General features: G+C 43.3%; 1 protein-coding gene across 1 annotated transcript in view; it reads left to right on the top strand.

Moving 5' to 3' along the window:
* LOC115051213 (receptor tyrosine-protein kinase erbB-4) overlaps positions 1 to 25,172 on the top strand; it is a 94,839-nt gene that overhangs the window by 17,353 nt on the left and 52,314 nt on the right. Inside the window, exons 3-9 of the mRNA XM_029514557.1 lie at positions 18,087 to 18,225; positions 19,577 to 19,638; positions 21,514 to 21,632; positions 22,320 to 22,461; positions 23,117 to 23,230; positions 24,633 to 24,759; positions 24,999 to 25,072. Coding sequence (XP_029370417.1) covers positions 18,087 to 18,225; positions 19,577 to 19,638; positions 21,514 to 21,632; positions 22,320 to 22,461; positions 23,117 to 23,230; positions 24,633 to 24,759; positions 24,999 to 25,072 — 777 coding nt within the window. The remainder of the gene's footprint in view (positions 1 to 18,086; positions 18,226 to 19,576; positions 19,639 to 21,513; positions 21,633 to 22,319; positions 22,462 to 23,116; positions 23,231 to 24,632; positions 24,760 to 24,998; positions 25,073 to 25,172) is intronic.

The raw sequence follows: 25,172 nt of genomic DNA, 5'->3' as shown, positions 1-25,172 counted from the left end.
AGAAAAGAAGGACACAAACTGCTGTCAGAGGATTTACTTTATTCGCTCTTAAAGTGCTCCCTTCATTGTCCTCAGTCTAAAGTTCCTGTTTATCTATATAAACCATATAAGTAATCACACTTTCAACAGCATTAAGCTCAATTAAAGGTTTTACTTTTTCCGGCACTTCAGAAGTCGGATGTTGCCTTCTTCTATCTCGCCATCGCTCGGGGAAAGAAACGCAATCCATCATCATGGCCGAGAGAAAACTGTCAGATAGCATTTGAGCAGAAGCATTCTGATGGGTCACTCTGTTTCTTTCAGATTTTTTTTTTTATTATTATGTGTGCAGTATTTTATTTAACTGTCTCAACTGACAGAGAGAAGCTGAACTGCACATGTGATGAAGGTCAGGAATGAAATTCTGCTCTTCCAGGAGAAAGATGAAGATGTCCAAGCCTGTGTGAGGACATACAGCGTAGGTCAGCATTTGAGGGTGCTAAATACTTCAGTATGAAGTGAAAAAAAGAAAATGGCATACAGGGAAAGGAAATTGGCTTTATGTCCCTTTTTATTTCACTCGAATTTAAAAATCAAGAACTGTGACAGTGAAAATGGCACGCCTCCATGGCATTTTCTGCTTTTTTTTTTTTTTTTTTTTTCCCCAAAGTCATTCAGGTGAAATTAACTCGATTTCTCTGTGGCAGAAAAACAGGAAAGAAGCACTGTTCTTCCAGCACCAAATCTTTTTCGAGCATCGCATCGACGTGTCCAACACGTATGTCCTTTGCAGTGTGGCCAAAGAACAAAAAGCACAAGCGTGCGGACGCTGCCAGTCTTCGGAACAAAGCCCTGACGCTGACGTGTGATTCATTAGAAGAATCTAATAATTTAAGCATGTAAGAAACAAAAAACGGCTCCATGCAGGATCTTGAAGGTTGGTTTTATGGCATGGTCTTGCGGAGGGAGAGTGCCAGAGAATGAAAGAAAAAACCTGGGCCCAGTCCCACCACAGACCGTCCATGTGGCAATGCCAAAAAAAACCAAGACGACTCTGCTTGTTTCTCACTGCAGAGGAGCTCAGGTGTTGGAGATTGATCCTGGGGGCCTGAGCCGTTGGCTTTAGAGGAGGGTTTTTTTTTTGTGATTGATGGTGGGAGCCTGCATTACAGCGCATGGCAGATTTAGTGCCATAAGCACCATTTTATAGAGTCTTAACATTGACAATAAAGGAGTTTTAAGAGCCTGCTGACACCCTTAGCTGGAGAAGATGAGGGGTGCCCTCCATTTTGACCAACTCTATGTGGAGAGGGAGCTCTCAATGGCCCGAATCATGCTCTAAAAATGACTCATAATGAGCAACTCAGTTTCCTTTTATTCCTCACAATGGGCTAATTCATATGAGGTTGTTTTTTTTTTTTTTTTTTGTTAGCAGCACAAAGACTTCTGCTCCTATGCTCCAAATAACATGGATTGAAAGGATCAAGCACAAAGAACATGCCCAATATCAAATGATTGCATATATGTGGGTTGTTTTTTGTTTGTTTGTTTGTTTTTTTACTTTTTTGTGTACTTTACTACTTTCCAATCCAGTCAACATACTATAAAGTATTTATTATTATTTGAATTATTATAGATCAGTATAGATTTAGTTTACTAAAGAGTAGCATATTGTAGCTGTGGTATATTCAAAGAATCTGTTCAGGGTACAGGGAGATACACAGTACCTTGCATTATTTATGTATCTATCTACATCTCCAAATTCCTCTTCTTTCACTGAAACCTTTGCAGACTATGTTGATTGTTAGAGGCAAAATTTTACCTCTGAGTCACTGCTCAGATCCACCTCCCCCCACCCACAACTGTCCATCAGGCTGGGCCTCCACACATCTCTGATTTCAGGACGTGCTCAGGTCGTGCCTCACATCACTAGCCTTTGGTCCATATCATCCCATCCTAGAGTACCACAAAGCTGCAATTAAGCCAGATCCAGCCATGCATATGGATCAGTGCTGTTCCTCTGAATTCCCTGAGAAAGAAGAAAGAGAGAAATACTGTATTCTCACTTTTAAGCCCATAATTAGGCCAGCAGATTAATATCGCGGTCTTCATGCTGACTTCTTTTGGCACTTCAGCCATATTCAGAGAGGATATATGTACATATATGTGCCCAAGTGAAGGCCTGTTCAGAAATTCTCCCCACAATACATTAAACAACAGCCTTACTGCTGCTTTATCCCTCTGTGGGTTCGGCACACAGTGGGAGGCCACAGAAAGTGTGGAATTCAATTTGGCGATGGAGTCGGTGTGCACACGGCTGTGCGGTCTTTATGCGCTAACGGGGATATACAGTAATCTGTGTTCAAGAAATTCCTCTGATACCAACTTGTTCAGCCTTAGCTTGCGATGCTCCCGCAGCTTCCTGCCTCACTACACACCGCCGTGCTAATTACCCCATGCTGCACAACAGTGGCAATATTAACTGCTCAAAGGCTGTCAGAGTAGAGGAGGTTGCATTCACGAGACTTTTTTTCAAATCCAGTTTGCTTCCTTTTCCTTCCCCAACTTAAGCTTTTGTTTTTAAGCTTAACTGTTTTTGTTTAGGGTTTTTTTTTTTTTTCCCCCTCCCTACTGTTGCGATATTGCCCATTTGGATGCAAGCCGAATGGCTCACTGTGCCCCAAAGAGAGCTCCTACTCCAACTTCCCATCTGGCACCAACGATTCTCATGCCTGTGTGCAGAGAGCAAATTGCCAGTTTTTGCCATTCATGCCTTTTTTTTTTTTCCTCTTTCCTTATAACCTTCCTGCCTTTCACCTATTTACTATTTAGTGCCTGAAGTCTTGCTGGGACTGTGGTGACACAACAGCTTCACAATGTGGCAGCGGCCCAAATACCTTCCAATTGAAAGCTAATATTTTAGCTCGGCTGTCTCGCTAAAAGCAGCATTTTTGGGCGAGTGATTGAATGCATTCAGGCCAAATTACCAACATTAGTTACTGCTGGGATGAATTGATTAATAGACTTCATTATAATTAACCCCCTGTGGATCTTCATTTTTCAAGCGTGTTACTGGTTTATCAGTGAAATCAGCCAAACAAATTGAGATTTTTCTTCACATTTAAGCGAATTCATGAAGTCATCACACGGGAGATTTAAAAGTTACTTACTTTGATACAAAGTAAGTAACTTTTATGTAGCTTCACCAGTTCTCACAGGTAAATATTCATTTCCATGGGAGTCATGCGCGTTTAGAAAAGAAAAAAGTGTTTTATATTCCACAGCTACTGAAAAAATTCAAACTTTTTCTTCAGTGTTACTTTCAGAAGTGTCATAAAGGCTGAATTTGATCTATACAGTAAATCCCCTCAGTCGAGAGTATAAAGATCCAGCACATCAAAGATATTTTATCCTCTGCTTATTTGAGAAACGAAAAAAAAAAAAAGAAAAGAGCGAAAGAGGGGAACACACCTGAAAGGAGAATCCTGCAGCAATGCTGCTCAAATGCAGACAGTTGTCTTTTTATGCATCCACGCTTGTCTCTTGTCTTTACACTTCAGTTTCGTCCCTGACACTGCACGCGAGGAGTGATGCCCCCGTACACAACGATTAGACAATATATATGTGCGTTTCACTGCCAAAGTTTGAGATGAATTGCATATTTCATCTGTGAAAAATAAAAGAAACCATGATAATTCTGTTTGGACTTTGTATGGGAGAAGAAAAAAGCTACTTCCAAGGCCTCTTTACTTAACATAAAGCTTGTGGTGTGATCTGCAAAATGTGGTGTAATTACAGAAAGATCAAATAGAGCAAAAGCGGCTAGTGTTAATACCCACTCTCACTCTGGACTGTTATGGAGAAGAGGGAGCGTAGAGGAACAGGGCCCATTAATAATGAATCCAGTGTCATCATTAAGGCGCCAAATGATTAAAACATATCTCCCAGCTTCAAAAGCTGCTTTGCTACCCCAGAAAAACGCTGCAGTCGTGGATCTGCAAAGCAAGAGAGCCCTTCAGTCGGCGTGTGAAATAAAGTTTTGCTTTCTTTTCTTTCATCTTAACCCCCCTCTTCCATTCCAATTTTTTCTAACCAGTTGTTGAAACACAAAAGCACTGGCATTCCTTTTTGAAAACAAGACCCCCCCCCCCCCCAAAAAAAAAAAAAAAACAACAAAACAAAAACATTGTTATGTAATGTAATGCAACAGCCGTGACTGGTATGAGAAATTTAATGCCAAGCCAAATTGGCATTAAATCATCTACCACAACAAACTCTCGCCACCTGTTGTTGCTCTGTGAGCCCTCAGAAGAGCAGACTAGATAACGCAGCGGGAAAGGTGACATTCATTGACATGCAGACGCACAACGGGATGCCACATCATCTCATCTGTTCATTTCAATCTCCCGTTTTTGTTTAGTTTTATTTTTGCCCCCAGAAGTCATTGTAAAGGCATGCCTGTGCAGTTTTATCAGTGTTACTACACCGACATTCTTCTTTTTTTTTTTTTCAAATCCTTCGAGAAGGCGCCCCGGGGGGACTTGGGTTTGTCTCCATTAGGAGTTACGGCACATCTGGGAGGGAGGGAAAAATCATCTCTAATGGAATAGTAATAGTCTCCCGGGGCGGTATGTGTCGGCAGCCTGCCATGCTGCCCTTTTGATGTTCCAGTTCTCCGACAATGGCCGACACTGTGACCTGTAAGTCAGTATCTGATGATTCTGACTTACCTACACGTCTGACAAAGCAGAACCCCCACTGAGCAGTAAATGCTGATGCGACCACCTACTGTAAAAAAAAAAAAAAGCACCTCCACTTTAACCTCTCCCAGCCCTCAGCTGCTATTGCAACCACAATTTATCTACCAACCAGACAGATCCACCTGTAATTTGAATGCAATTGAAAGCCGTGTTTTATTTTCGAGCGCTGTGCTTGTTGTCCTTTTATCGGCTCAGAAGAGCTTGTTGTGATCGCCAACACACTGCAGACTGCAGGTGACTGTGACTGTGAGGTGAAAGCATTTGTGAGGGCCACGCCAGGTGGTCAGGAAGCGGATGTTATGGCGGATGTTCTGTGTCGAAAAAAACGGAGTTTTGGTCACTTAGGTTATTAACTTTAACCTAAAGTTAATAAAAAATGAATGTACCCCCCCCCCCCCGCTCCCCACCTCTGTCCTGAGTGAAAGCTTTAGGTGGATGAGTCAGCATTCCCAGCCCACACTCTGAATACATTTTTTTCCCATAGGAGATAAAAATTATTTGGGACCAGACTCCTTAGTTCCCCCTTTTTTTTTTTTTTTTTTTTTTTTGATGAAATGATCTGAACTAATACAGACTGGAAGCAACTGTTGGGCCTTAAGGGGAGTAAATAAAAGAAAAGAACTGATTTTATAATCCAGGGCCAAACCAGCTGGCCCCTGGATTTGGCAGTTCTTTTAAAAACCTTGATTAAAAACTTATGAAACTAAAACTTGGTTTACACCTTCTCATTCAATTGAATAAGAAAGTTGGTCCAAACTTTTGGCCTGTACTGTATATATGTGCTAAAAATAAATACAATGACTTCCGTCCATGCGACATTTTTTGTTGCTTTGTTTGTTTCTTTTTTATTTATTTATTTAGATATTTTTTTTGCATTCCGTCTTCCTTGACTTCATCAAAAAAGAGATTTTTTGGGCCGCAGTCAAAGCCTCACTTGAGATTGTTGACTTGACCCTCTATACTGCGAATCCATTAGTGTATTGAGCGCGGCCAATCATTGCTGATGGAGATCTCTGCAAAGCATCTGCCACGGGAGTCTGCGGCGCAAAATAACGGTAGAGTCGTGGTGGACTGACTCACAGAACCTCACGCTAAATATAATGTAGAACCAGATGGAGGCAATTTACTGGTCATAGTTGATTTGCTGTTGTGTGTGTGCGCATGTCCATGTCGGTGTGTCCCAAGCTTCCCAAGTGGAGGGATGAGTGCTGCAGCTCTGTGCCAGAAAATGACAAATTGCCCATTTAGCCCATTGTAAGTGTCAATTTTAATGCTGAGGGTTAGCTCTGCTTCCGGCACTTCTTAAGCATTTCGGCCCCGTGAAAATATGTAATGAGTCTGATTTGAATTTCAAAATACATGTCAGGAGAGCAGTGTGTGATTGTGTGCGCCTACTTGTGCACTCCAGGTGTTCAAGCATACATATTAAGGCTCTACACAAAGTCTTTTTTTTTTGTGTGTGTTTCCTGACTCAAGAGTGGACGTTTAATAATAAGCCCTATTTGGAGTTATGAGCTAAGCTGCTCAGCAGTATCACTGTCTTGATGGCTCCCCTACGGTCCATCTATTGAGCCCCCTAAATTTTAGTTTCATGTTCTTAGCTCGGGTAATTGTACCAAAACACTATATCCTGCACAATAGCAGAGCAGGGAGTGAACTGACTGCTGGGGCAACTCCGCAGTGAAACTACCCATCATTGCTGCTGCAGGAAAACAACACGGGACAGCAATTCGAGGGGTTGCTCGCACTCCCAGACTATACCTTGCAATTTATTTGATTAGTGAGTCACTTCAACCTGAGGTCACTGCAAGCCATTAAACGCCAGCTTGAAAACTTCAAGTGCTCATAAAAAAAAAAAAGAGAACACAACCTGTGGTTGAAATTGATTTTCAAAGCTTTTCCTAATTTGCCAAAATAAGAGCATTGTGAAGTTTTCAACTGTTGCATTTCCATCGCTCCTCCATTGATACTCCCAAGCAGCACGCGCAAAGGTGCATGGGTATGGACACATCAGTGTTGATGACTGTTGCTCGTTACCTTGATTAGCATTCAGTGGCGCTCTCATCTCTTTGGCTGGCTCTTTTGTTTGCCTGTGCTGATTGGAGGGCCTCTGGTTAATTTAGATGCAGGGAAGCGGTGGCAGAATAGGCCTTATTAGGGCCGTGAGCCCATCCCGCCTTAAGTGCCGAGTCTCCAGTTCCATTTTCATTTGCCTCCATTATTGAATTTGCTGGTTTCTCATTCGCCCTGATTGCATTTCGTGTCACCTTTAAAAAAAAAAAAAAAAAAAAAAAAAAAAGAGGGGTGGGGGAGAGAAAGAAAGAAAATCTGCCTCCTGATGGAAAATGTACATTATGAAAACAATATAATGAGACAGGCAAAAGTTCAAAGACATTTTTTTCCTCTACTTTTCTTTCTTCCTTCATTACATCTGAGTCAAATGTCTGAAAGTTTGATGGCAGTGTTTGACTGCTACGCCCGTGGGTGTGTTTTGGAAAAGAGTCGAGGGAGGAAACTTTCCAAAGGAGAAAAGGAAGTGTTTATGTCCGCGTGTGTTTAGACAGACAGGTGGAGGAAGAGTGGGAGGTGGAAGAGAGGAAGAGCGATGGCAGGGATTCATTTAGCATCCATTGAAGCTTTAAGTTAAAAAATAATAATAAAAAAAAAAAAAAGACATGCCTCATCTTCGCCTCCACCTTTTAGCAGCTTCTTTCAGTGCCTACACAGCTTCCATAATCTCCTAACATGAAACATTTTTCATAAGGATTCATCGCAAAACAATATCATTCGAGACTGCGAAATTTAATCAGGGGCTTCAAAATACAATTATGGTTATCGGGGAGGACAAGACAGCAGCACTGGATCGTGGGAGAGGAGGTGGGAAGAGTGAGGCGGGGATGGAAGGTGGTAGTGCTGGTGATGGTGGTGGGGGGTGCATGGAGGGGACCTCCCCCGCACTGTCTGCGCCCTAGCGATCCCTCTCCCATTTGTCACGGAGCACAATATCTCTTTGGCTGGCAGAGCTAATAATGGAGAAGTGTGGCTGAAGGTGGGGGTTGGGGGGGGGTTGGGGGGGCCCTGGAGACCCACCTCCGCCTCTCTGTGAAGATCAGATAAGTTCTCCTCAAGTCGGAGGCCCCCGAGTCACTGTGGATTTGCTTGTGAGGACTGTATCATTTATAAAACACAACACATCCCCTTTGACAGCTTTTTAGGTGTGTGAATAATGCAGCTCTTTCAAAAATGTGCAAACTGCGGGAGCAAAATGTTCCCTGCTCGGAGAGAACACACTCCCCACTTTAATTTTGGTCACTCATACAAGCGAACCCCTCCTGCTGATATCTCTCTTTTTTTTTTTTTTGTGAGGTTGTTGTTGTAGCTCGAGGCAAACTAGTTGCTTTTTTCTGTCTCTATTATCTTGGTGATCTCCAGCCATTTATCTACCAGCGGCTTGTTTGCAGTCTGGAGACTTAACAGTTATTCATGGGATTTGAGAAGTCGTTTTCACTTAAGCAGCTACTTTCTCAACAGCTCCTTTTTTTTTTTTGGTCTGTAGAGTAAACATGCTCGGAGGCACTATACAGTGGAGTGCTTCACAATTACACACCAAGGTTTTCCTTTGGGATCCCCTGCTTGTTTTCCAGTCAAGTCGTTTGTTTACTTCAAATTGTTGGGTTTTCTTTGTCTTACTGTAAATTAGGTGAGGATGCAAATCCGCAGCTTTATTTTAATTATGGCGAGAGTTTGGTATTGGCACCCCGCGCACGCACAACTGCACACATTCAACCCAACCAACACACCCAATTAACCATCCGTTCATACACACACACACACTTGGATATTTGGGCTTCTTCTCTATTTCGTCCCCATCTGCTGCAGTGTAGTTCATTCACAACAGTACATTGTGTAGCCGGAAGATGAAAGAGATTTCTACACAAGTGCAAGGAACCCAACGCTTTATTGTTCCCCCAGTTCTACTGATCTCTTTGCTGTGTTCTCGCTTCGCCTCATATTATATGTGTGAAGTTCAAGGGGCTCTAAAAACCTTGAAACGGAAGCTGTTTGGCTTTGAGGAAGACAGTTTTTGCAGCCTCCTTTTTGCAGGATTGTGTTATATTTTTGTTCCTTTTCTTATTCGGGGTCCAGGAACAGTAATTTTAGTAAGTAATTGTCCTTATTATCTGAGAGAAATTGAAAAATGTTGCTCAGGATGGCGAAAGGAAGCTCAAAAACAACCTCTCCCTCTCTGCTTCTCGAACTTTACTTCAGCGGCTTTTATGCGAGTCATTATTTTTCTGGAGTCGCAGATTTGTTGCCGTTTCACTAATGTTCATCGCTGTTCCCTGAAGAGGATGCACTCTAAGAAAATGAAGGCAATTTGTTTCGTTCCCCCCACTTCGGCACCTTCTGTCATGCCAGCTGTCTGCACTGTGTCACAGGCCACACAGAGCACCTGGAGCTGATCCATTTAAATGGATGCAAAGAGTTTACAGGTCTCTTCGATCCCATAGACTCCCAAATAAAAACCAGATTTGAAATAAGGCTGCGGCGTGCTGTGTTACCACTGAAGTCATTTGAGGGGGAGAAATTAATTAGCACATGCAATAAAATTCATGATGTACATTTTAATTGCAATTAGATCAAACTTGTCTATTGTGGCCAACCATTTTCGGTCAAATGGAATACTTCCTGCAGATGTTTCACATTAAAAGCCTCAAACTGATGAACCTCCGTTGCCAGGCAGACAAAACACATTTAACAATAAGAGCCCTAGCAAGATACGTACGCAACTGGAGTAATTGGGGGACTTTTAATATGAAATATCAGCAGGAAGTGATTAAATGTAATGATTTCGGCCTCACACTGGGAGAGAAGACATAATTTTAAAGTGCATAAGTCCAGAATTTAACAGTAACATACTGTAAAGGAGGGCCTAACATCAAATTAATATCAGTGAAAGTCAGAAGGAGTGAACCCTCTGACCAAAATAAGGTAAAAGAGTTAATTTGAGGTAAAGATACATGTTTAAGTCTGCTTTGGTTCAAACTGTGTTTTGAATATCTTTCAAGTTGAGGTATCTACGTGTCTAGGTCACAATTTAATGAATGAGTAAAAGAAAATACTTTTCTCCCGATTTCCGATCAGTTGCACAGATTTTAACCTTGCTGAATCAGAAGAAAGTTGAATTTTTCTTATTTTGATGGGGGAAAAAAATCAGAGGGTGCTTCCCCTGGGGCTCTCTCTCCTTTCTCAAACAAGCACTAAGTAATTAATTGGCATTTAGGAGGCAAAGCCGCAGCTTAACTATACAGCTTTGCCTACAAATGTGAGGCTTTGTGGATGTGATACAACCAGGCTCCAAGATGCTTTTTGCTGTTGGGACAGAAGGAACTTATAACAGGGCTTTTGTATATCAGTGTGCAGCGTTTAAACACGTCTGCGTGTTTAGAAGTGTGTGCAATTTTTCTGCCGTCTCCTTTTTTGAACCCGTGTGTGTGTGGGTTTCCCTGTGTTGGTCTGTTACTGTGGACATGGAGGGCGGCGGGGGGGGGGGGGGGGGGTGCACCCGACTGCAGAGGACAAGACTGATCATTATGATTTCTCTGTTCCCCGTGCTCAGCAAGTCGGGGGCCCATCATGGCGGTGAGAAAGTGCATTTCACGCAGGATGGGAATTGGTGGGTCTGAGGTGGGAGGAGGACAACAAAAGAGGATGGAGGGATGATCCTAATAAAGAACAGCGTCGTGGATCACCCAAATGCACTCCGCCTGAGCCGGGTGATGTATGACACTCCCGCCCCTGAGACAAGACAACTCATGGACTCATCACTCGAGGACGGATCGCTATTGCGGCCTTATTCATCAGCATAATTAGCGAGAGAAAGAGATGTGGGACAAGTGGCTAGCAGCACTGATGAAAGCTCATCAGCAGGCTCCCTATAGAGATATGGCCACTGATTGGTGCTGGGGCTATCATTGCCTGGAAACGACTTCAAAATAGAGGCTCTTCTCTCTGCTGAACGGCAGTAAAATGAATTTAATTGGCCTGCAAAGGCAACTGAACTCAAGGATCATTTTTACTTCCTTAAGAATCTCTGCACTGATTGGCCTTTTCTTGGTTTTTAAGTGTATTTGATGCACCGTACATCGAAATATCTCCAAAAAATCCTCGACAACTTTTTAGGTTTTGGAAGTTTTGCCCTGCTATAGTTCTTATTACCTTTGAATGTGTCTACTTGTTATATTCACAGGCATAGTAAAATTGTCGGGCGGCTGCTTTCCGACTGTAAAAAGAAAAATGTTGACTATACGTTTCGTGATGTTTAAGAGTGTGAAATGGTCACTTCCTTATCTACTTCCCCACCATCATCAGGTTTCCTCAAGTGCTCAGGCATTAATTGCAGAGCAGGATTTGCCCTTTAATTAGTTTCATTCATCAACTTTAATGGAATTACCCAAGCTTGTTTCAGTTGTATGGTTTTATTTGTGTCCCAGTTAGTTATTATTGGTAAATCATCAAATTAATTTTACGAGGAAGATTTCAGATTGCAATCACCCAGTAGTGACGGATTTAATTAAATAGATGATTATAAAAACACACCATTTCCATTGTGGCTATCAGTAGGATGACAAGGCTTCGTGTTATTACATGTTTCATGGGATTCACTGTTAGATTCCAGTAGTTGCATGCACCAAGTGTGATTTTTGTCCTCTTTTCTCCACTGATGTCAATGGTGGAAACACTTCAGAGATGTATTTTACTGACAAACTAAATCCTTGTGAACGAAAAGGCACAGCAAACGTAATTCAAAATAAGGTGTTCCTAGCAGTTGTTCATTTCAAGGAGTTATTAATAGGTTGTTTAGTTACAGTCGGGAAGACACATTGTGAGTTCAATATCAAACGTCTTTCCTTGCTCACCAAGGGTACTCTCCTTTGTTGGAAAACAGCCCTCTGGCCAGCATGTGACCAGCATTGCTCTTTCCCATAGCGAGTCACTGCGGTTTCAGAGCCGTCCTGTAGAGATACGGCCCACTTTAATATAATGCCATACTATTTAATGTATATATGTATTCTCATATAAACTAGAAAGTTAAGTAAATAACGATCAATAAAAGCTTTATCGTGATATTTTTTTCACAATAGTCAGACACACAAAAGGTCCTTTAAATCCACTAAGTAGGCTGAATTGAGTTATTCTTAAGAGTAGCAATAAGCTTCCCCAGCTGAGATAAATCAGGGCAGTGTAGTGTACTGCCAAGAGAGATGGAAGCGAACGCTTTCCCGGCTTTGAACCAACACGACCTCGACATATGGCGGCTGAGCCCTCAGTGGCCACATGCACACATAAAACGGCGTCACTGGGAACTGTGTCAGCCAGCAAAGCGCCCGGTGGAAGTCCATGCTTTTGGTCAAACCTACAGGCAATCAAAAGGGAGAGGATGACAGCTTTCTTTTTGTGTGCTATCAGGCCATTTTAAAGTCCATCAAAGCTATTTTTTTTTTTTTTTTAGACAAGCGGCCATGTAGAGTGGAGGACACTGTCCTCTACATGATATGATCAGTGGCGCTTAATAGGTTTACAAAACGGCTCAACTTCAGCTCAGATCATTCCCCTTTGATCAGTCCAGATCCAGTTAGCATCAGATCACTGGTTCAGGAAAGCTGTGTGGTGGCTATCACTGAGACCTGGCTACTGGACGTGGCTATTGAACTCGCAGGACGCACTAGCCACGGCAGCGACAGGAGCAAAGACTCCTGTGAGGCCCGCAGGGGTGGACTGTGTGTTTTTATGCAGAAAAACTGCCGTGATCGGTAGACGCTGACCTGCTGATCTGGAGCTACTGGCGGTTAAGTGTAGGCCACTCTGCTCGCCCCGGGAGCTTTCTGCTGTTGTTGTCACGGCTGTATACATTCCCCCTGAAGCTAATGCTAGCACAGCACTCAGCCACATGCTAACGGCCATAAATAAGCAGCAGGATGCATATCCATCCAGGGTTTTTATAGTCAACTTTAAAACAGTGCATCCAACTGCATGCTAAATGTGCAACTGGAGGGGAAAACGCACTGGACTGTGTTTTTTCTAACTTTCCCAAGGCCCGTGGAGATGCACCCCTTCCTCACTTAGGACAGTCTGATCCTCTGTCTCTGTTTCTGACCCCAGCCTACCGCCCCATGACTAAGAGACGTGTTGAGACTGTCACCGCCAGCAGGTGCATTTGTGTGTTCCCAAACAGGAAGCCATGGATGGCAAAAGAAGTGCAGATCCTCCTGAGAGAACGTGATGCAGCTTACAGAGCAGGGAACAGATCAGGGAGCAGTACAGTGTGGCGAGAGACAACCTCAAAAGTGGCAACGAAGGAGAGGATTGATGCACCCAGCAATCCAGCCTGGCTCAAGAGCGATCCGGACCTCTCTCTTTGGTGCATGCTACCGTTCCAGCCTACCATCATCCCAGTCCCCAAGCAGACCAGCACCAACTCCCCGAAAGACGACAGGCCAGTCGCACTGACTGACATCTAATGAAGCCTTTCTATCTCTGCTCAGTGGAGAGCATACGATTAGACAGCATTACAGCCTGGTATGGTAACTGTTGAGCTGCAGATAAGGCAGCTCCCCGGAGGGTCGTCAGCACAGCACAAAAGATCATCGGTCTCCCTTGGCCCCCCCCCCCCGGAAGACATTCACAGACCACGCTGCCATAGCAGAGTCAGAGGGATTATCAAAGACTGGACCCACCCCCTTCAACATCTGTTCACACTGCTTCCCTCTGGAAGACGCTACAGGGCCCTGAAAGCCTGCGCCTCCAGACTGAGAACAGCTTTTATCCCACTGCCATACATGAACTGAACCCCCCCACACCGCTTTTTTGTAACTTGCGTTTATTTATCTGTTTATTATGACTACGCACACGTTTATTGTGCTCTGCAGTCTCTAGTCTGTCTAGTCACTACCATTGATGTAAATACCAGTCATTGAGTATCAATTGATCTGGCTTTAAATTTAAATACCAATAAATTTAAAACCAAAAATCATTGCACCCCTTGTTTGACTATTAAAAGAATCTGGCATCAATTCAAAAGAAAAATTGCTCATTTCCTTGCTTCTTTTTGCACAGCTGTGGAACATGGCATGTCTCCTCGTCATTCCACACAGATCACATTCTTACTGGATTTCCAGTTTATTTGTGTGCGAGTTGAAATTGTCAAAGAAAACATCTGTGGGGAAATGCCCTTGATACCTATTAGATTTCATTCAAATAACATTATCTGAAGCAGATTAATCTTGATATACCAGTTCATGTTACTTTCTTTTTGACTCGAACTTGAACTCAATTTATTCACTTTTGCATGTCCTTCGCATTTTTGCCAATAAATTCAGCTTGAGTTTTAGAGTAGTGGCAGTAAAATTTAGTGTAGTGTATTTGTATAAAATGTCTGCGCTTTATTGCTCCAAATAATGGAATTCATTTTGTCAGGCTGGCTATAACCTCAATCCTTGCTTCCCCATGTCTCCCTCCTCTCCCACTGCCCTCGCTATCTCTCGCCCGGTCAGCTCCTCCCCCCTTTCCTCCGATGCAGGACAATGGGTTTTATGACTAGCTCGTGAATCACTGGAGTGTGAGTGTGAGGAGTGAAGGGATTGGGTGGCGGTGGAGAGGCAATGGGCGACTGTAGATCTCCCGTCCTGATGTAAAGATCGAAGCGTTGAGTGGGGGCTTGGGGTGTGCTCAAGAGGTTGGCGAAGGAGGGATAGGTGGGTGGTGGCGTGGTGGCATGGGACGATCGCCCCTTAATGAATGCCCCCAATGACAGAGACCTGTCATCCCTCTAGAAGAGTTAGTGTCCCTTCCCTGGATGGACAACAGAGGCGGCAATTTGTCTCCTGGTGGGCACATGGAGGGGGGGACGTCTGGACACTGGCACTTAAAAGAGCATTTGGGACAGTGAATAGAAAGACTCCATAAAGCCTAAATTGATTATTTATGTGATCCTTCAAAGGCCTCAGATGGAGAAAGGTTATTCCATGTTATTTATTGTTATGAGCTTTTAGCCTTGTTATCACTAACATCACCAAAATAAGGTTTCATTTGTCACCTATTAAAGACATGTAAGGCCTGAAATACCTGCTAACCCCCTCACATCAGCTACATGCAATGATAAATAATGATGCTGGTCATTGCATGCATGTTAGCACAGAGCGTGGCTGTAAACAAGGCCGCTTGTGGTGTCTGGCAGTGGCGCAAAAAGTGGGTCTGCACTGGAGGGGGGCAAAAATATCTATATAATAATAATAATAATAATAAAAGTAGAAGAGGGGGCAGGCTCTAGTATTGAGTGGAAGTCCATGGGAAAATATGGATAAAGCAAATAGAAAAAGAAAGAGGGAAAAGAAGATGGCATGTCAAGGGATTCGACAACAGTTGAATGAGTGGATAGTGAAAGGCAACAGGTAGGATGATTTAAAGGTAGGATGATGTAAAGGCTTGTGAAATATTCATGTTAACAGACTGGCTAGCGAATGCTAACACCGTGCATGTAGTGCTAGCAGCCGAAGGTGGATTTATGGCTAGCTTGGAATATACAAAGCCGGGGTTACTGAGCTGTAAACTGGAAAATGAGATGGCGTGTACAGTCAGGAACAAGAATCTGGAAATTATAACTAAAGCAATGAATCTGGGTTACCGTAGAATCGCGCATAAATTTTTCTCCCGTGAATTGGAGGCTTGTAAATATCCATGTTAACAGACTAGCAAGTGTTTGCTAACACGGGGAATGTAGCAGAAAATGGGGGTTATGGCTAGCTTAATGCAAAACCAATGTTGCTGCGCTGACACCTGGAAGATATGAGGGGGCATTTACATTTGCTACAGTTTATTGTTTAATTATGGTAGGCCGACACTGGCTGATATATTTATAAATAATAAATAAATAATAATAATACTATAATGATGGTTATACATAAACCCAAATCATTTAAAGCCCACACCTGATGATGTCTGGCAGGCTTATTTATTTATTATTACTATTGTTTTTTTCGGGTTAGGATTGTGGGGGGCCAAAATTGTTGCTGCATACCCCCCGACACTGGGTAGCTGCATGTCTGATGTCTGGTTGCACATTTCAGCGCCGCCGTTTCAATTTGTCCCAGTCAATTTGTTTTTTGGGCTTGTGTGTGTCACGCAAACAAAGCCAGGTCCCCGTGTTAACCCGCATACATTCAACAATGCTGAGCCAATATGACTTTTTTTTTTTTTTTTTTTTTCCCCATGAATGAACAAATGCCAAAGAAGATAACTGTCCTCCATCTCTGCTGCAGTTAGCTTCTGCTGTGTCTGTATTTCGTCATGAAATGGAGACTTTGATGTTTCTCCGGTGTTTTTACATTGTTTTCTAGAGAAGCTGCCACATTTTCACAGTTTTAAAATGACATACTAAAAGCCATCATGCTCTTAGCTCCATGGAAGGTCTATTATTGGGAAGAGCTCTTGTGTTTCCCCTCTTCTCCCAAGTGCATACCTGCTGTGAGCTTTTGTCGGCCCACAGTGAGTTGTGTCAATTGCCGACCTTTATGCTATGCATTTTGCACAGTATAGAGGAATGAAGAGGCACAAAAACAAAGCCCTGAAATGAGTCAAGGTGACTTGAAAGAAACTAGGTTGTAATTTCTCGTGGGTTAAAGGAAATCCATACATGGGGAGGCATGTCATGTTTGTGCTTATTTTGTGCATTGTTATATATAATGTCATAAATCTGTCTTCAGTGGGATATCAATTGATGGCGGCTGCTTCTTCTACGAGTATTTTAAAATGCATCAAAGCATGCTGACAGTGCGTTCCATGTCCTATTTTAATAAAGCGCAGCCTGCCGCTGTCTTTTTACCCGCCATCCATGAATGTAAAACACCCCTCTGATAAATCGCACATTGTGACGGAAACATGATTACATGAAGCCGCGGCTGTAGGCCATTCAGCGGGCAGACGGAGGGCCGTGTCACCTCTAAGAGGGCTTTGAATAAATGCCCCCGTCGCTCCCAAGGCCCACTTCCTTAATCAGGGTGTCGGAAGGTAATGATTAGCTTCCTCCGTGTTCCTCCTCGCCTGCTGGATCGTCCGCATTTCTCTTCCACTGTTAATAATCTGCCTAGGGAGTTAATACCCTTCTTTACCTCCAGCTAATCCAGCCCTAATCTGAACCACATTGTTAGTTTTTTCTTTTCTTTTTTTTTTTTTTTTTAGATCAAATTTCATTTATTATGACAAGTACTTTAACAGAATCAGGCAGTGCTTCATATTCAAGGAGAAGGAGGATGCAAGGTGAATTGTATCTAAATCCCTCAACTCGGTCGAATAATACAGTCAGCTGGTGTCCCAGAGTGAAAGAGACACCGATGGGGGTTATTGTTTTCCTCCTGCCTTGGGTCACGGCTTGGGAGGAGAGGGATTACAGCAGCATCATTTCATTCTGTGTCCATATCCAAAACCTGGTTAATAACAGGCAGAGAGATTAGACTTTGTTATCATGCTCCATGCACAAGCGTCTGTTAAGGGCACTGGTCCTTGAAAAGAACCATATTTTTGCGATTAAAGCAAATGCGAAGGATGAGGAGCTTGGTTTTGTCTTTGGCGTATATGCTCTAAAGAAGTGGAGTAGGTCAAGAGAGCCCTGATCTCATATTTTCTAAGTCCGTTTGATGACTGGGGTCTGTTTTTGAGCTGAACGAGCGCTTTTGAAGATAATGGAACAATAACAAATCGAAGACATTCCAACAACCAGCAGCCAATGAAATGCAGGATTAAAAGTCTTATAAACCTCCTTTCTTAACTACATTTAGTATGAAACAGTGTCTCTCAATGAGGATTTGAGTCAAAAGCAGTATCACTGCTCCAGCTTGCGACTTCATTTTCAATTAATGCAACAAGTATCTGCCTTCTACCAGCATCATCCAAACTCGTTAACTCTCTAATTCTCTGAAGGAAATTATTTAATACGCAATGCATAATTAAGAAATCATGCGGCCTTATAGTTTTTGAGTTCTTTGCAGAAGCAATGCCGTTTTATTTACATAGTAAAAATCAATTTGCTTCTTTTTCTGCGGAGCACCTCCATATGGAACATCATTGTCTTTAGTCATGGTATTGAATTAATGCGCCTTTGTCTGTTGCATTCATCGTCATGCACTGATGCACTTCAGAGAACACGAAATGCATCACAGTACTTTGAGACATAGGAACGATGGGAGTTAACCTTGAAGTATTGATTTTCTGCCTTCATGTGCGTGTACTATATATCCACAGCGACGTGCTCATTTCTCCCTTTCTCTCCCTCTTTTTTCCCTTTTTTTGCAGAGATACTGAATGGAGGTGTTTATGTTGACCAGAACAAATTCCTGTGCCATGCGGACACCATCCATTGGCGTGACATTATCAAGAACCCCCAGGCGGAGCTTCTGGTGCTGCCGTCCAACAACAGCAACCTCGGATGTGAGTACAGCACGCGGGCGAAAAAACAGTTGGACCAGTTACTTTGGATGAAAATCTAAAACCTTTGAAAACACCTTTGAAATATAAAGGCAAACTTACTGTAGAGGCAATGTCAGCAGTCACGGCCTTTCCTTTATTATTCATTTTCTTTGCCTGGCGGTCATTTGGGAGCAAAATCACATGCTGTTAAATCAGCGTGTGAGCTTTTCCATTGTAGCAGCGAGGTCCATGCCCATAGAGCTTCAGCCTACTGTGCTCGTTTTAAATTTCAGTGACTATGACAGCTGGTTTGAAGCTGCTCACTTCCTCTCATGACCCCCCCCCCCCACCCCCACCCCACCATGGTTCCCCTAGTCCCTCAGATCCCTTTTGCTTTGGACATAACAGGCATCACTATCCAGCAGACATTCGATGTCAGATGAACTGGCTGTTGGAGAGACACTCAAACTTTTCTGCACGTTTCTGGATGGGCTTCATGCTCGTTCATGCTCAGGAGAGACAGGGACAGCCATAGCATAGTTTCTTTAGGCGCTCTATGTCCGAGCATCACAGGGTGAACAATGGGAGCAGCAGATGCATTAAATAGCCGGCAATGACATAAACAACGACGGACATGTTCGAAGTCTCTCTTTAGAAACCAAGCAACCCCTAAATCTGCCACGTTGACTGGCAGCACTGGCAGGGAGCTTTGACTCCATGCCGGAAGTTGGTTACGCTGAAAACGTTGAAGGAGGCATTATGGGCAAAACATTGCTATTTTGTTCATGAGATGGCACTGACGGAGGCGCAGGAGGATGAAAAGCAGCAATGAACAGAAGAGGTTGGCCAAAAAATGACAAAGAGATTGTGTGGGAGTCGAGGTTGCCAAATCGGCAGCCCCTTGCCAAGCTGTAGTTGGTATTTAACATTAACAGCCCCACTGTGGGAGTGGCTGAATGGGCAGGGTGACAATCTGCTGCTCTATTCTACTTGCTATGTAATTAACCCATAGTCAATTAAGTCTTGATGATGGGCCACTGGCACATGAAGGCTGTGAGTTCTCTGTCAGGTCCCACTTTGCCTGTGAGAGCGCTCTGACAGAGGGGGGGTAGAGACCTGTCCTTCACGCTCATCTTCCCCGCAAGGCCGCAAGTCGTCATGGTGACTCTGGGTCTATTGTTGCACGAGCAGAGGAGGTTTCGAGAGATTTGTCCGCGCTGCCAGTCAGACGATTTTGTAAGGGCATGCCTGCGTGGACCATTATGCGTTTGATGTATTTTCGATATGCGTCCAAACATCTCAAGTTTGTAGAGGAGTCGCCTGACCCACATAATGTGTGTGTGTGTGTGTGTGTGTGTGTGTGTTCCTTCAGGCAGACGCTGTCACCGCACATGTAATGGCCGCTGCTGGGGTCATCAGGAAGACCAATGCCAATCCTGTGAGTACGCACATGTACATACGCACACCTGGAGTTAGTGCACACGTCGACACCACAACACATCGACGTCAAGGCTATGATGTGATGTGACTGCTACGTCATATCGTCATCTGTACTACATATGCTACATCATGTTAGTGTCTATGTAACTTCACTGCTACGTCATGGATGCTGCATCACTTCCGTGTAAATGCCGCATTTACATTGCGTCTAGGCTACGCCACTGCTTCGTTGACACTACGTCACATCAATGACCACGCTTTATAGCTGTTGCATTGTTGTTGGCGAGTTTAATTCTGTTGCTTTTTAACTTTACAAGACATTTTGTGACGTTTAGGAGGGAGCCAGGATAGCCGTTTTCCTCTGACCCCGGGTTTTATGGCTAATGCTGAGCTAAATCCGCTCATAAAAAAAAGTCCCTAAAAAGAGAAAATGTGTATTTCCCCAAATGTAACTCCACTTCTAAAACCAGCAAAGATAAAATTGCCATTGAACCGAATGTGTCTCTGAAACAGGATTTAGATTAAACGGAAGCTCATCGGCGAATTTCAGGCTAATGAAATTCTGTTATTCTGTGCTGAAAGAAAATTGAGGATCCTGCACAATCCTTGTTAAAATAATCTGCAGTCTAATCTGCTATAATCTGATTAGCCGTAGATTTATTATTTTTTGTCTGTGCGAGCACTGAGGTGCACATCTGCTTTGTTTTGATTTTTTTTTTTTTTATGTTAGATTTAATCAAAAGACCGAGACCGATAGGTTTATTTATTTCATGAATAACAGCGTTTTATTCCGCTGTGATAAGAGAACTCATAAAACAACACAACAAAACAGAGGCAAATATATATTTAACAGTAAAAGCAGTCTCACATAATTGTTAATACAATCAGAAACTACAGAGATGCAATATGGGAGAGAGCAGAACGAGAGAAATGCTCGTTCTCTGTGTAATTACCGAATGTTCTGCTCATGTTGTAAAGACGGAGAGAGAAGGACCGGCTTGTTTTTCTCCAACTAACACAGATTTCTAGACGACAGAGCCTTGTTGTTTTTCTCCTACTGCATCATTATGTTCCCAACACAGCAGATAGTGAGCACAGCAGTTTTTAATGCCTCATCTTCAGGCTCCTGCTGACTAGCTGGCTGAAATATCTCCGACTGGCCCAGTAATGTGTGGGAGGCTCTTCTTTAGCACAAGTATTCCAGCAACTTTGATGCAATAGGTGCGAGCTGCATCCAGGCATGGGCGCTCTGCTAATATTACCCACTAATACGGCTTCATTTTGAGTCATGTAATGGTTAAATACAGGGAAAACACAAAGTAAACGGTTCCCCGTGTTGCCACAAGAGCTGGCATTGCAGCAAATGATGCCAGGCTTTTGGGGAATTATCAGCACAGTTGGAAGGTGGCTTTGGCCAGTCGTTCCACTTGTCGCTCCACAATGATTTTGTAATCCAAGATATGGTGTTGTGAGAACTTTTTTTCTTTCCGTTAAAACTTTATTTATCAAACAAGTGAGCTCACTCTTCACCCCCCTGGCCTGCAGTTTTTTAGCTGTCAGCTAGTCACTGAGCTGCTGATAATTAAAGGTTTGCTCAAGGGCACCAGTGGAGATGTTTGAGAGAGAGCAGACAGCACTCCATGTTTTTAAAGACACTCTGGGAAGTCTTGCGGTCCTCAGCCAAGTTGTCTGGCCTTTAGACTGCAGAAACCCCAAATTTGTTTCTGCCAGAATTCCACATCCGACGATGTGTGTGCAGCTTCGCAGTGGAAGGGGAGGTTGAGGGTGGTGGTATTGTCTACTTTTATGAGTGCGAATGTGTGGGTATGTGTGTTAGACCTTTAAAATTCACTCTTTTTCGCTGCCTGGGCAGTGACAAAGACGGTGTGCGCAGAGCAGTGTGACGGTCGATGCTTCGGGCCTTACGTCAGCGACTGCTGCCACCGCGAGTGCGCCGGCGGCTGCTCGGGCCCCAAGGACACGGACTGCTTCGTAAGTCAGATTACATGACGCACACACCACACATCTTTTACATTTCCTCACTTCTTTCCTTTCCCTCTCATTTCCTCCTTGCACACAAATCCTAACCCCCCCCCTCCCGCTCGCCCCACCCAGCATCCTCTGCTCTGTGTCCACATCTGTTTATCATCCTCCCAGCCCAAATATGATCCACTTTGTTTACCAGCTGATGAATTGTTTGTCATTTTACAGGGCCATAAAATGCTGCCACAGTGGTGCTCTTCCAGCAACAAATTGGTGATTCAGTGCTCCAATTAATACCCGTTTTATTACCTCAAGTTCTTCCTGTTTCGGAAACTTGTGCAGGACATGGGTGCATGCACTGACAGGGGCGATATTGTAGCTGTAAGTCACAGGAAGGTTCATCCAGTTCAGTTCAGGCTGTTTCATCCTGTAGCCACAGAAGGCAAAACACTTAAAACTATAATGGGAAAACATTTCGCCATTTACATCACAGCCATGGATCAATGGCTCCAATTTTTTTTCTCCCATTTGGCGTTGAGAGATACAAGGGACATCACGGCGTGATGCATGTGTCGCCATGCGACGTAAAAATTAAATGCTGCCGTAATATACATTCAGTCATGAGGACTTGAGCTTTTCCTCCCGCACGGCCCCATGGGAAGTCTTGTGACTGGTGTCCTCCTCCTTCATTTGCAGGCATGTACCAATTTCAATGACAGCGGCGCGTGCGTGACCCAGTGCCCTCAGCCCTTTGTGTACAACCCCACATCTTTTCAGCTCGAGCACAACCCCAGAGCCAAGTACACGTACGGAGCCTTTTGCGTCAAGAAGTGTCCACGTGAGTTGCACAGAAACACGCATGCACACCCACGAATACATTTAGATTAATAATGGCAATATTATACTCTAATAACACTGATGCTTATAATGATGTTGATAATTAAGTTTTAGAGCCTGTGTATTGGTTCCACTAAAGGAGCATTTAACCTCTATTTACCCCCGAAATTAGACCCCAGACAATTATTTAAAGTGACGATAAATGAATCAAACATAAATAAATTGCGTATCTCAATCAACTAGCTGCTGCACCATCTGTTTCAGTTTCTGGCAGCCAGAGAAGAAAGAAATCGTGATTCTTTCTTTCACGGCTTACAGGGTGCAGAGTGCAGCAGCAACTCAGCAAAGCGCGCATTAAAAGTCAAGCCACATCAACAGATTGCATTTTCAAGTTCCACTGATCCTCAAATGAGCATACACCAGTCGTGCTTTTCCACCGCTGCGACCAAGTACCAATTTGATTCATTACTTTCCCTGAGCACTGCAGCCCAATTAGACAATTAGCTTTGATCATCATACAGACGTGATTAAAATGCAATCAATTTCTCACCATTAAAGCAGCTCCTTCTCTGAAATAATTGAATGTTTATGCCTTTAAAAAAAAAAAAGTGATCTTGCACAAACAAATTCTGATATCTTGGCCCGGTTTTTCTCAGATAACTTTGTGGTGGACCACAGTTCCTGTGTCAGAGCGTGTCCCAGCAACAAGATGGAAGTGGAGGAGAACCGCATCAAGATGTGCATCCCCTGCACAGACATCTGTCCTAAAGGTAAACCAAAGCATTATCCGAACCCGCCACCCCCACTATCTGAGGGATATTTTCATGAGAAGCACCCATCCCAACAATACAGATGAGCTGAAGGCTGCTATCAAATCAGCCTGAGCTCTAAAAAGGCCTCGCCTGCAACTTGACTGATCTTAGCAGATATTCAGATATTCTGAGATGCTCGATTTCTGTTTTTCACAAGCTGTAAGTGCATAACACACTGCGGCCAGTAGAGGAAGGAGTGTATAAGGTGGAAGTTTTATTCAGTAGATAAAAATCAGCGTTTACACAAATACTTTACCCATTCCCTCACTTCCCTCCACTTCCCGGCTCACTACACTGCATTTACTGTATGTACAAGAGCTTATGCAGTTAAACCATTTTAATCTAATAGATTTATGCTAACAGCGATGATGCTGGATCAACAGTAGCCCACAGGAATGACTCTAAAAGCTTTATAGGAAATGTAATTTATTTTTTGACAGAGCCAGCTTAGCTTTCTCTATACTACGCAAACTATACTCGTACAGATTCTAATGTAAGCCCCCTCACCCCCCAAAAAAACGTCACCATTGGCTCATATCCACAATTCATCCTCACATCTTGGTTATCATCTTCTCTCCGCTTTCTTCTTTTTTTTTTTTGCACCACAGCAATTCATATGCAGATGCTCATTATGTCCTCGAGGATAAGTACACTATATGCGGCGTCTATCAAGGTTATGTGTTTGATCCCCACAATGAGGGTCTCCTCATTAATTACAAGTAATTTTGCACGAGAGCATCAACGACGTCTTATGTGAAATGAAACAGCACAAAGGTAACTCATCTGGCCTTTCTCTTTGGAGTGAACATATTCGCATTTTCCTTCAGGCCCCTATGTATGGGCCGTGGTATCCGTTGATTGGTTAATCTTTTGATTACATCGTCACGCGGCAGGGAGGGGTTAATGAGGGATAGCCCGAGGAACTATGGGAAATGATAACAAATTAACATTTCAGATATGGAATTGGCTAGTATAAATCACTATCAAAAACTGGTTACACCACTTAATGCCAACCTTATTCATCATCCCCTACACCTCTGTCAGAAATACTTGGCTCACACCAGACCGTGTGTGTAATTAATGCAGATGTAATGAATTCATTATAGGGAGGAATAGGCTGTGGATTCGTCCATGCTTTCATCAAAAGAATTCAGATGCATGGAGAGCGGCCACAGCCTCGTCGATGCACCAAACGCAGCGGCATGTTTTCATAGACGACAGGAAAGAATTAAAGCGACGATTCACCAATTGCGCTTTCTCAAGATGAGATCTCAGCTGTACAAGGACACTATCAAAGGCCACAACAATGTTCATGAGCTTCAGTATCATGCGAATGTGTGTTTTCTTTTGTGTTTGATAGTGTGTGATGGCATCGGGACAGGCAGCCTGCAGACTGCTCAGACGGTGGATGCCAGCAATATCGATAAATTTGTCAACTGCACCAAAATCAATGGCAACCTCATCTTCCTCATCACTGGCATTAAAGGGTAGGCGGCCATTCGGCAGCTTACACTCATGACAATGTGTGGCACTTCCAGATTAATAGAGATTAATACATGTTGGTCAACGCCAACCATGAGCAAAGAGTTTCAAGTTGAACATGCTCTTTTCAAACGTAAAGAATCATTTAGATATATGCAATGGAATTTGAATGTCACAATATTTAAATCACATATTCATTGACACCAGTTTTCACTTCTTTGTGTCTACCTTGTGTGCACTTCAGGGATATGTATCATGGTATTGGACCTTTAGACCCTGAACGCCTCAATGTGTTCCGCACCGTGAGAGAAATCACAGGTGAGTCTGCATCACTGGACTCAGCAAACAATCACTGTGCATTATGAACATGCAATGTGTGTGAATAACTCGGCCTCTGAGGTCTGTAAAGAAAGTTTGA

The sequence above is a fragment of the Echeneis naucrates genome, chromosome 2, assembly GCF_900963305.1.
Source record: "Echeneis naucrates chromosome 2, fEcheNa1.1, whole genome shotgun sequence".
NCBI classification, from domain to species: domain Eukaryota; kingdom Metazoa; phylum Chordata; class Actinopteri; order Carangiformes; family Echeneidae; genus Echeneis; species Echeneis naucrates.
This window is presented reverse-complemented; position numbering and strand designations above follow the sequence as displayed.